Raw genomic sequence first — 12,845 nt, 5'->3', positions numbered from 1 at the left:
TTATTATGTTATCGGAGGTAATGATCATTAAGTCCCAGGCTTCGAAAGCCCTCCAAAGAAAAATGTTTGCTAAGATATTCAAATACACAAAAATCAAATAATGATACTATTCTGATTTATTTGCTTTCTCCTGTCTCTCTAATGTTAAAAATGTTATTTTTTGACTCTCTCCTGATGTGACTGACCAAATCAAATGGTGGCCAAAATGATTTTCAAACTACATTTTGGATAATTTTATTGGTATTCCCCCTTTTAAAAAAAATTGGTAGCAATTCGCTGACTGTTGATTAGTAGTTTTTGTTCCTCTTGGGAGGCGCTGCTTGGTACTTTCCCTATCTGCTCCTTTGTGGTTGGATGGTGTTTCATGAAATTGAAATTTGAGCCAATGAGGTACAAATGTGACATACACTTTCAAATGAAATTTAACTGTGACATTTTGAGATGTGATTCTCAAGTGTGACACTTTGAGGGATGACACTGTGAGGTGCCACAGGCTTGCACTTGACAAGATATTTCTATATATTGGTGAACTTGCTGATCTCCTGTGACGGTGCTCATGGTGAGTTGGGGGATAGGCTGTTTTTTTAACAACAGGGGTGCTATATCATGTAATGGAGAATGTATTAATAGGGCCATGGATTTATGGTAATGAAATATGTGAAATTCTGTTTTAATTGCAATCTGGGACTTATGGCAGTGTTATGGTGACCAAATTCAGGAATCCTGACCATTTATCAATAAAAACTGTAAATGAGTGACCTTTATTAAGTCCCTTAACCTATGTACTTAATGCTTACCTTTTACCTTTTTAAAATGCAGGATATATAGTACAATGGTGGGAAGATGTTCGCAGTTCAGGTAGGAGGGAGGTGTAGAGTAATAGTGGAGGGAGGAGAGTTCATGAGGTTTTTCAGTAGTGGGGGATTGTGGGTTTAGTTATTTTGGGAAGAGGTCGTTCTGGGTTTGGTGAAACTGGTGTCGTTCTGGGTTTGCTGAAACTGGTGTGATGGTTTAGTGAAACAAATGCTGGAATTGGTAGAATTGTTGTTTTTTATGGTTTGGGAGAACTGGTGTGGATCTGGGTTTGGGAGAACCGGTGTGGATTGGGTTTGGGAGAACCGGTGTGGATTGGGTTTGGGAGAACCGGTGTGGATTGGGTTTGGGAGAACTGGTGTGGATTGGGTTTGGGAGAACCGGTGTGGATCTGGGTTTGGGAGAACCGGTGTGGATTGGGTTTGGGAGAACCGGTGTGGATTGGGTTTGGGGGAACCGGTGTGGATCTGGGTTTGGGAGAACCGGTGTGGATTGGGTTTGGGAGAACCGGTGTGGATCTGGGTTTGGGAGAACCGGTGTGGATTGGGTTTGGGAGAACCGGTGTGGATTGGGTTTGGGAGAACCGGTGTGGATTGGGTTTGGGAGAACCGGTGTGGATCTGGGTTTGGGAGAACCGGTGTGGATCTGGGTTTGGGAGAACCGGTGTGGATTGGGTTTGGGAGAACCGGTGTGGATCTGGGTTTCGGAGAACTGGTGTGGATCTGGGTTTGAGAGAATCGGTGTGGATCTGGGTTTGAGAGAACCGGTGTGGATCTGGGTTTGGGAGAACCGGTGTGGATTGGGTTTGGGAGAACCGGTGTGGATTGGGTTTGGGAGAACCGGTGTGGATTGGGTTTGGGAGAACTGGTGTGGATTGGGTTTGGGAGAACCGGTGTGGATCTGGGTTTGGGAGAACCGGTGTGGATTGGATTTGGGAGAACCGGTGTGGATCTGGGTTTGGGAGAACCGGTGTGGATCTGGGTTTGGGAGAACCGGTGTGGATTGGGTTTGGGAGAACCGGTGTGGATTGGGTTTGGGAGAACCGGTGTGGATTGGGTTTGGGAGAACCGGTGTGGATCTGGGTTTGGGAGAACCGGTGTGGATCCGGGTTTGGGAGAACCGGTGTGGATTGTGTTTGGGAGAACCGGTGTGGATTGTGTTTGGGAGAACCGGTGTGGATCTGGGTTTGGGAGAACCAGTGTGGATTGGGTTTGGGAGAACCGGTGTGGATTGGGTTTGGGAGAACCGGTGTGGATTGGGTTTGGGAGAACCGGTGTGGATTGGGTTTGGGAGAACCGGTGTGGATTGGGTTTGGGAGAGCCGGTGTGAATTGGGTTTGGGAGAACCGGTGTGGATTGGGTTTGGGAGAACCGGTGTGGATTGGGTTTGGGAGAACCGGTGTGGATTGGGTGTGGATTGGGTTTGGGAGAACCAGTGTGGATCCGGGTTTGGAAGTCCTTTAAATAGCATAATCTAAAATCCAGATTGTGATTACCTATAGAGCACCTGTTATATTTTTATTATGCTATCAAATTTGTGTATGGGGGAGGGATGGGAATTCAACTGTTTTAATTATCAGCAGGCGTATTCAATGAGCAGCCCTCAAAACATTCCGAAGCGTCAGCATTGCAATACAGATGGAGCGATAATAGTGATGCAAGAGTTATCCAGAGTGGCACCCTAAAGGGTGCACTGTCTCTTCTCGTTCAGATGCTGACTGACCTGCTGCCTACTTGCACCAGTTTCTTATTATAGAAAGTATGTTTATAGGACAAGGATGCAAAGGTTGCTGCTACAGTGCAGCAACAAGAACTGCCTAAAAGAGAACGACAACTGCCTAACTCACCTCTCTCTCTGGCTCAGTTACTCGCGCTGCAGCGTTTATATAGGGCTCTAAAAATAGCTTCCCTTGCAATACCATAAAAGGGAGCAGGGAGACCAGCCAGCAGCCAATCAGCGGACGCGTCTTATCCGCCGCTGCGCCCCGGGAGGGAGAAAGCGATGACTCACTCCCTCTCCGGCTCTCCCATTGGTCGGCGGTGACATCACCGCCCGTTGTCCTTATACGGAGCAGCCGGGCGCTTTGATTGACAGGCGGTGCCTACAACTCCCCTCTCAGCTGCTGTGTTAACTGTTTTTTTTTCCTCGCGCTTGTCTCCCCCTTTGCATTGAAGTCCAGTGGTGCGTTCTGCTAAAGAGGCAGGGAGAGAGGAGAGGGGGAAAAAAATTAAAGCAAGGATTGCAAAGGAGACGCATCGCCAATGCGGAAATACATGGACATCACATGTCCCTGAGCCCATTCTTGTCCAAAGATCTGCTGGCGTCGGAGTCTGCAGAGGGATTGCAATCAAAGACATTGACTTTCCAGTTTATTTTCAAGAGAGGTTTGCTTTGCATTGTCTGGAATAGCAAAGACTGGCTGCCTTTTGGGTGCAAATTGCAAAGGGATCCGATCTGCTCTTCATTGCCATCAATAATCATCCCCTTCTCTTTCCCTCCCCCCTCCCTCCCCCTTCCCTTCCTTTCTCTTCCCCCCCTCCTTCCCTCCCCATCCCATCATCACCATCACCATGGATGTTTTGGCGAATTACAGTATATTCCAGGAGCTACAACTTGTCCACGACACGGGTTATTTTTCTTCGCAGCCTTCTTTGGAAGAAAACTGGCAGCAGGTGAATGTTTTAACAAAATATATATTATTGCACAGGCTCCGGGGGAACGCCATCTGGCGCGCCTCAGGTTTTTTTTAAGGTGATGTGTGTGTGTGTGTGTTGAGTGGGAGGGGAAATATTACTAACTCAGCACCGGACAGAAGCATTGCAACTGTCATTGAGATGCTGGCCCCTTTCTCTATATCGCTGACTCCACGAGAGGGTCTTAAAGCAACTTTATTTTTAATTTTTAAATAAATCAAGAGTTATGTTCTGACGAAAGGTCATCGACCTGAAAGGCTAACTGTTTCTTTCTCCACAGATGCTGCCTGACCTACTGAGTAGCTCCAGCATTTTCTGTTTTTATTTCACGAGTTATGTTTATTGGATTTAGTTGAATTTTATTTGCAATATAACTTTCAGTGTATTGTATTACAAGGGGAAATTCAGATAAATCAATGGCTCAGCAACACGAATTCAAAATTGGATAATTTGTTTTGAAGAGATGTGATGTGTCTCCATCCCGGCTTCAGACAATAGGATAAAATAATAAACAGCAAACGGAGATGCCCCTCAGTTCCTGTGTGACTTTCAATTCAAATCTGTAAACTACACTTCCCCATCCCGTTTCACCTTTACAAGCAGCAGCCCCAGTGGGATTTCCTTCCTCATGCATTGTGATCTGAATCCTTGCGACCATTTAGCCAAAATCCCCTTCCTCCTCCGCCCCCCACCTCCGATCGTGGTATTGATTTAAGTTTGGGGGATAGGGCTATTTTGAGTCTTTCTAATGGACTAGATGGTGTAACTGACCGGAGGTCCCACTTGTCATTAAAAATGGGAAGCATTCAACGGTAGCCTTGCCTGGACCTCTCAGCCCTCAATGACAAATAACACATACCTGATTAAGTGGTGGATTTGTAGCGTTTTCTGCTTCACATGCTAATGACCGAGGCAACACAATACAACCGTGATTAATGAAATGCGAGTTAACCAGTGCTTAATGTAATAGGATTCTATCTAATAAAACATGTAGGCTTAATTATTAGGTAGACATTACTGAAGGCTGTTGTTGCCTTTTGTATCTACAAAATCAGTAATAACCCCCCCCCCCCCCATATAATCTCTTACAATGGGTTAGCTGAAGGTGTTCTTAAAATTTGAACTTACTCTGGGTATTACTTGTGGCAGTGTTACACTGCATCTCTGGGTTGTGTTGTAACCAGTTCCTGGTGTCCCCTTTTGCAACATTTTAGAACAGTGAATTGCTATGCTGTATTGAGGAGCCTGTGTAGGTACAGTCACTTGGACTCTTAGTTCAGGATTTTGACATGTAATTTGTTTGAGGAATGTGGTAGCATTTCTGCAAGAGAAATTTAAAAATGACTTTTTTTACGTGACCTCATGGCGTGTGCGTTTTGGTGAGTCAGTGTGCCCTGCACCTTTGAAAGTTAGTTGTGGTTTCACATCCCCGAATCTTATTCCCCCTTGTCCTTGGAGGGGGGTGCAACGCTAATTCGGCAGAATGATGTTGAGGCTAAAAAGGGTTAAATTATGAGGACAGGTTGCATAAACTAAGCTTGTATTCCCTTGAGTATAGAAGATTAAGGGATGATCATATTGAGGTCTTTAAAATGATAAGGATTCGATAGAATAGATAGAGAGAAATTATTTCCTCAGATGGGGGAGTCCAGAACAAGGGACCATAAGCTTAAAATTAGAGCTAGGCTGTTCAAGAGTAAAATCAGGAAGCACATTTTTACACAAAGGGTAGTGAGAATCGGGAATTCTCTCCCCTGAAAGGCTGTGGATTCTGGGTCGATTGGACCTTTCAAGACTGAGATCGCTAGATTTTTGTTAGGTAAGGCTATCGAGATATGGAGAAAAGGCAGGTAAATGGAGTTTGAGGTGCAGATCAGCCATGATCTAAATGAATGACGGAACAGGCTCGAGGGACTGAATAGCCTCCTGTTCCTATGCTGTCCTCTTTCTCCTCCACCCCCAACAAATCCCAGTAATGAGTTACCAGTCTCTGTTTGGAAAGATTCTGAGTGGAAAAAGAGTCTTTCTTTCTCCTTTTTATCTCTCTCCTCCCCTTTCTTTCACCCCACTTCCTTCCTTCCTTCCACTCTTTCCTTCCATCCCTCCCTCCCTTCTTTTCACCCCTCGCCCCATGCAGAGGAAGAATTACAGGTGGAGTGAGTCTTTGATCCTGAGTAGCTAGGTTGTGAGCATTGTCACCTGGGACTAGACCTTTTGGCCACTTACTCAGTTGGGTCATAAGATCGATGAGGATGATGAAGGCCAATCCAATTATCTTGGCTTATCCATTCAGAAAAGCCAACAATATTCCCACCTCCCCATCACACATCCAACTCTCTTTTAGAGGACTTCAGGTTTTTGCCTCCACTCTCCTACCTGGAAGTCCATTCCATGTGTCAATCACTTTTCCTTTTTCAAAAATGCCAAAAAGTACATTCCCATTGTGAAGACGAACCTGTAATATTCGCCTTGCACCAGTTTTGAGCCTGTAACCCCTTGTTCTATTTTGAGGGCCTGCTTTTCAAAAAGAAAGAAAGACTTCCATTTCTATCACGCCTTTCATGACCTCCGGATGTCCCAAAATGATTTACAGCCAATGAAGTACGTTTGAAGTGTAGTCACTGTTGTATTGTAGGGTGCACAGCAAGCCCCCACAATGAGCAATGTGATAATGACCAGATAATCTGTTTTCGTGATGTTGGTTGAGGGATAACTAGTGGTCAGAACACCAGGGAGAACTCCCCTGCTCTTCTTCAAAATAATACTGTGGGACCTTTTACGTCCACCTGAGGGGGCAGACTGGGCCTCGGTTTAACATTTCATCCAAAAGAAGGCACCTCCGACAGTGCGGCATTCCCTCAGTACTGTACTGGAGTGTCAGCCTGGATTTTGTGTTCAAGTCTCTGGAGTGGGTATTCCAGATTTAAACGTGTTGGAGGCTGGACTGGGTATTCCAGATTGAAGTGTGTTGGGGGCTGGGGAGGGAGAAAAGGGGCTCCCTGAACATTCTGTACTTGTAGTTCCTTCGAAATGGATGGAATCCTGGATGAGAGAGGACTTCTACCATAACCAGTAGATTGCTCTTAAAAGGGTCAATGGGCTACTGGTTGAGAGCTGCTGAAGCGTCATGAGATCAGGACGAGTTCTTTGTTGTCATGTGTGTTTCAAGCCTTGCACAATATCAGTTGGCATCAGAGAGAATGACCTCTCCCAGCAGCAACCTCAATTAGTGATCCTGTTCATAATATACATATACATCAGTCGCCCAATTGAAGGACTAAATACATTTCTGACACTTGCTGGAACATTTCCATTTGGCAGAATGCCTTTGGTACTTTGCTTCAATTGTGCTAGTTGGCTTAACTGGGGGAGGGGAGGATCAGTCAGTCAGTCAGTTATATAGAAATTTAGATATTTATCTTCTCATGATAACCAGAGGAAACAGATTTAAGGTAAATGACAAAAGAACGAAGGGGGAAATGAGGAGATTTTCTTTTTCAGGCAGTGCGTTATGATCTGGAATGCATTGCCTGAAAGGGTGCTGGAAGTAGATTCAATAGTAACTTTCTAAAGGGAATCGGATAAATACTTGAAAAGGAGAACATTTGCGGGGCTATGGGGAAAGAGCGGGGAGTGGGACAAAGTGGTAGCTCTTTCAAACAGCTGGCAGAGGCACGATGGGCTGAATGGCCTATTCTGTGCTGTATGATTCAATGTTGTGTTTCCTCCCCTTAATCTTTCACCCACTGGCCCAACAGGGTGGGTACATGACCTATCCGAGCTATGCCAATGTAACTGAGTGGCATAAGTTAACATTTTTTAACGGTTTCCATGGCTCCTCTTGACGTGCACGGGCAGAATTGGTAGCATGCTGTGCAAAGGATTGGTGCCAGCCCGGCATTTTACTGGTTTGCGCAGTGCAGTGGTCAAGTTGGCCGACGCACCCTCACGCCCCACCACCGACCCCCCCACCTCCCCCCGGTTCTCGGGTTTTTTGTTGCAGACAGGGTTGGCCTGTGTTTAGTTATCGTAACCCTGAAAAAAAAACTTGCATTTCTATAGTGCCTTTCATGACCTCGGGACATCCCAAAGCCCTTTACAGTCAATTAAATACTTTCGAAGTGTAGTCACTGTTGTAGGAAATATGGCAGCCAATTTGCGCACAGCAAGGTCCCACAGACGGCAATGTGATAATGACCAGATCATCTGTTTTAGTGATGTTGGTTGAGGGATAAATGTTGACCAGGACACTGGGAAGAGCTCTCCTGCTCTTCTTCGAAATAGTGCCGTGGGATCAATTACATCCACCTGAGAGGGCAGACAGGGCCTCAGTTTAACTTCTCATCCTGAAGACAGCACCACCAACAGTGCAGCACTCCCTCAGTACTGCACTGGGGATTGTCAGCCTGGATTATGTGCTCCAATCTCCTGGAGTGGGAGTTGAACCCACGACCTGCTGATTCCAACAGGGTGAGATGAGACTGCTACCCACTGAGGCATGGCTGAAGCGGGTGAACGTCTGGATTGACAGGATGATGATTCCCGAATCCCAATGCAAAATTTGTTCTTCCGTGTGATTGGTTGCGGTGCTCACTGTGTGAAAAGCAGTGTTTAAAAATGGATGCTTTAGTGCTTTAATCTCTGAGGACCCAGAGCTAGAAGAGAGTGCAGTGCGACAAGGTATTGAGTGCTGAGCTGTCACTTAGATTCCGGTAGAGTTGGAGAGTGGCTGGATGAAATTTTCATACTGTATTCACGTCAACAAGGAACAAACACCTAGCAGTACAATTATATTCAGTGCTTGGGTTTATTTAGAATGGGTCTAGCTGCATACTGTTGGTGAAGTACAGGTCTGTCACTGTATAACACTGGGGTACGGTACTGGTGGGTACAGGTCTGTCACTGTATAACACTGGGGTACAGTACTGGTGGGTACAGGTCCGTCACTGTATAACACTGGGGTACAGTACTGGTGGGTGCAGGTCTGTCACTGTAACATTGGGGTACAGTACTGGTGGGTACAGGTCTGTCACTGTATAATGGGTACAGTACTGGTGGGTACAGGTCTGTCACTATAACACTGGGGTACAGGACTGGTGGGTACAGATCTGTCACTGTATAACGGGTACAGTACTGGTGGGTACAGCTCTGTCACTGTAAAACACGGGGTACAGTACTGGTGGGTACAGGTCTGTCACTAACACTGGGGTACAGTACTGATAGGTACAGGTCTGTCACTCTATAACACTGTGGTGCAGTACTGGTAGGTACAGGTCTGTCACTTGATAACACTGTGGTACAGTAGGAACATAGGAAGGAAGCTAGGAACCGGAGTAGACCATTCAGCCCCTCGAGTCTATTCTGCCATTCAATTAAATCACAGCTGATCTGTATCATAACTCCATTTACCCGCCTTGGTTCCATAACCCGTAATAAAATTCTATCAATCTCAGTTTTGAAATTTTCAATTAACTGTCAGCCGCAACAGCTTTTTGGGGGCGAGAGTTCCAGATTTCCACCACCCTTTGTGTGAAGAAGTGCTTCCTGACATCACTCCTGAAAGGCCTAGCTCTAATTTTAAGGTTATGCCCCCTTGTTCTGGACTTCCCCACCAGTGGAAATAGTTTCTCTATCTACCCTATGACTATCCTTTGATCATTTTAATCACCTCAATTATATCACCCCTTAATCTTCTATATTCAAGGGAATGCAAGTCTAGTCTATGCAACCAGCCCTCATAATTTAACCCTTTTAGCCCCGGTATCATTCTGGTGAATCTGCGCTGCACCCCCTCCCAAGGCCAACATATTCTTCCTGAGGCCCAGTGCCCAGAACAGAACACAGTACTCCAGGTGGGGTCTAACCAGAGCTCTGGACAGCTGGTGCTTAACTTCCACCCCTTTGGTTTCCAGCCCTCTTGAGATAAAGGCTAACATTCCATTAGTGGATGACCTCACACTTCCCCACACTGAACTCCATCTGTCACAGTTTTGCCCACTCGCTTAATCTATCAATGTCCCTTTGCAACTTTCTGCTTCCATCTACACTATTTTCTGTGCCACCTAACATATTGTCAGCAAACTTAGATATACGACTCTCTATTTCTTCATTTATAGATACAGTATAGTGAAAAACTGAGGCCCCAATTCAGATCCTTGGGAGACACCACTCGTCACATCCTGCCCATTAGAGCACATACCCATTATCCTTACTCTCTGTCTCCTACTTCCTAACTAATTCCCTATCCAAGCCAATAGGATGGCTCTAATTCTATGCGCTCTTAATTTTGTTAACCGTCTCTTATGTGGAACCTTGTCGAATGCCTTCTGGAAGTCCATATTAAATAACATCCATAGACACTACCTTATCTAGCACGTTCGTTACCTCCTCTCAATTCTCCTAGGTTCATTAGATATGACTTATCCTTTACAATCCATGCTGGCTCTCTCGGATCAGCTCACATTTGTCCAAGTACTCAGTCACTCTGCCCCTAATAACAGATTCTAGTAACTTCCTCACAACTGACATTAGACTAATAGGCCTATAATTTCTGAGTTTATCTCTCCTATCCTTCATAAATAATGCAGTGACGTTGGCAGTTTTCCAATCCTAGGGAACAGTTCCTGAATCAAGAGTTTTGGAAGATCATGACTAAAGCATCAACAATTTCCTCACTTTTAAAACCCTGGGATTGAAACCATCAAGTTCTGGAGATTTGTCTATCTTTAATATGATTAGTTTCTCCATTACCATTTTCTTTACTTGTATTGAATCTAGTTAATTCCTCCCCTTGATTTTATGTTTAATTTTCCTTGTATCTCTGGTACTTTATCCTTGTCCTCTACTGTGAAGACCGATACAAAGTAGATATTTAGTAAGCCTGCCATTTCCTGATTTCCAATTACAATATTACCTGCGTCTATTATTAAAGGGCCCACATCACTCTTAGCCACCCTTTCTCTTGATATATTTGTAAAATCCTTTAGTGTTGTCCTTCATATCCCTTGCAAGCTTTTTCTCATTATCCCTTTTTGCAACTCTTACCACTTCCTTTGTATCACTTTGCTGTTCTTTATATCTCTCCCAGCTCATGGGATCTCTACTGTTCTTTGCTTTCTTTTAGTTTTATACTATCTCTAACATCCTTTATTGACCAAGTTTGTTTAATTACACACGTAGAGCTCTTGTCCTTTAGGGGAATGTCCAGGTCTTGTATTCTACCAAATACTCTTTTGAACACCTTCCACTGTTCATCTGTAGTTTTATCCGTTACTAATTCTACCAGTCTATTGTGGTCAATTCCAGCCTCATCCCTCTAAATTTAAAACCTTGGTTCGTGATTCATCCTTCCCCTTCTCAAACTTAATATCGAATTCTATCATATTATGGTCACTGTGAGCTAGCTGTTCCCTTACCATTAGATTATTGACGAATTCAGGCTCATTACTACATCTATTCTCTTGTTGGTTCAAGAACATATTCCAGAAAACTGTTCTGAACACACTCAAGAATAGGTGGGTACAGGTCTGTCACTATATAACATTGGGGTACAGTACTACTGGGTACAGGTCTGTTACTGTATAACGGGTACAGTACTGGTGGGTACAGGTCTGTTACTGTATAACACTGGGGTACAGTACTGGTGGGTACAGGTCTGTTACTATATAACACTGGGGTACAGTACTACTGGGTACAGGTCTGTTACTGTATAACGGGTACAGTACTGGTGGGTACAGGTCTGTTACTGTATAGCACTAAGGTACAGTACTGGTGGGTACAGGTCTGCCACTGTATAACACTGGGGTACAGTACTGGTGGGTACAGGTCTGTTACTGTATAACGGGTACAGTACTGGTGGGTACAGGTCTGTTACTGTATAGCACTAAGGTACAGTACTGGTGGGTACAGGTCTGTCACTGTATAACACTGGGGTACAGTACAGGTGGGTACAGATCTATCACTATATAACATTGGGGTATAGTACTGGTGGGTACAGGTCTGTTACTATATAACACTGGGGTACAGTACTACTGGGTACAGGTCTGTTACTGTATAACGGGTACAGTACTGGTGGGTACAGGTCTGTTACTGTATAGCACTAAGGTACAGTACTGGTGGGTACAGGTCTGTCACTGTATAATACTGGTGTGCAGTACTGGTGGGTCATGATCTGTCACTGTATAACACTGGGGTGCGGATGGAACATAGGAACAGGGGTAGGCCATTCAGCCTCACGTGCCTGTTCTGCCATTTAATTAGATCATGGCTGATCTCTATCTTAACTCCATCTACCTTCCTTGGTTCTGTATCTCTTAATACCCTTACCTAACAAAAATCTATCAATCTCAGTTTTGAAATTTTCAATTGACCCCCAGCCTCAACAACTTTTGGGGAAGAGAGTTCCAGATTTCCACTATAGTTTGTGTGGAGAAATTCTCACCTCTGAGTCAGAAGGTTGTGGGTTTAAGTTCCACCCCAGGGACATGAGCACAAAATCTAGGCTGACAATCCAGTGCAGTGCTGAGGGAGTGCCGCACTGTCAGAGATTACCGTCTTTCAGATGAGGTGTTAAACCGAGGCCACGTCTGTTCCTTCAGGTGGACGTAAAGGATCTCGTGGCATGATTCGAAGAAGAGCAGGGGGAGTTCTCCCTGGTATACTCGCTAATATTTATCCCTCAACCAACATCATTAAAACAGAATATCTGGTCATTATCTCATTGCTGTTTGTGGGAGCTTGCTGTGTGCAAATTGGCTGCTGCGTTTCCTGCATTACAACAGCGACTCCACTTCAAAAGTAAGCGCTTTGGGCTGTGCTGAGGTCATGAAAGGTGCAATGTAAATGTAAGATCGATTTTTCTTTCCAATTATTAATTATATAATCTGTTAATCTATTCTTTAATTAATACACAAGTATCAAAACAGCTTCCATCGCCAGACACTGACAGTGGCGGTTTGTGCCACTGTGCTGTTTGCCAACCAGCTGAGGTGTTTTTGTAGTGCATGGAATTGTCACAACACAGTCACGCGTGTGTTTGTGAGAGACACGTATCACTTCACTGTACGGCTGAATGACGGCTTTGGGAATCCGGTCCAGACTGGATCGAGCACATGCTACTTAAAACAAACAACACCGGAGTCTCAGAATTCTCAAATGACAAGGCCCCGTCTCTTACTGAGGGGGAGGGAGGGGTTCTGCTTAGTTTGGGAGTGGAGGGAACTGTCTTGAGAGAGCTTTAACTGAAGGGAATCTTTTAATTGTCGCTGTGAGTATCTGTTTCATTAACAGAGCTGTCCCACCAGCTGATTTTCAGGTCTCACATCTGAGAGCCTTTACTTT

General features: G+C 44.8%; 1 protein-coding gene across 1 annotated transcript in view; it reads left to right on the top strand.

Annotated features, from left to right (window-relative positions):
* The first annotated feature begins 2,910 nt into the window (after positions 1–2,910).
* Positions 2,911–12,845, top strand: part of LOC147119981 (Krueppel-like factor 7) — a 56,490-nt gene continuing 46,555 nt past the window's right edge. Inside the window, exon 1 of the mRNA XM_085985447.1 lies at positions 2,911–3,485. Within this exon, the coding sequence (XP_085841573.1) occupies positions 3,384–3,485 (102 nt within the window). The 5' untranslated portion in view covers positions 2,911–3,383. The remainder of the gene's footprint in view (positions 3,486–12,845) is intronic.

The sequence above is a fragment of the Somniosus microcephalus genome, chromosome 4 (assembly GCF_052327205.1).
Source record: "Somniosus microcephalus isolate GS21.2 chromosome 4, FLI_Smic_1.0, whole genome shotgun sequence".
NCBI lineage: Eukaryota > Metazoa > Chordata > Chondrichthyes > Squaliformes > Somniosidae > Somniosus > Somniosus microcephalus.
Note: the sequence above shows the minus strand (reverse complement) of the source record. Positions and strands in the feature narration are given on the sequence as shown.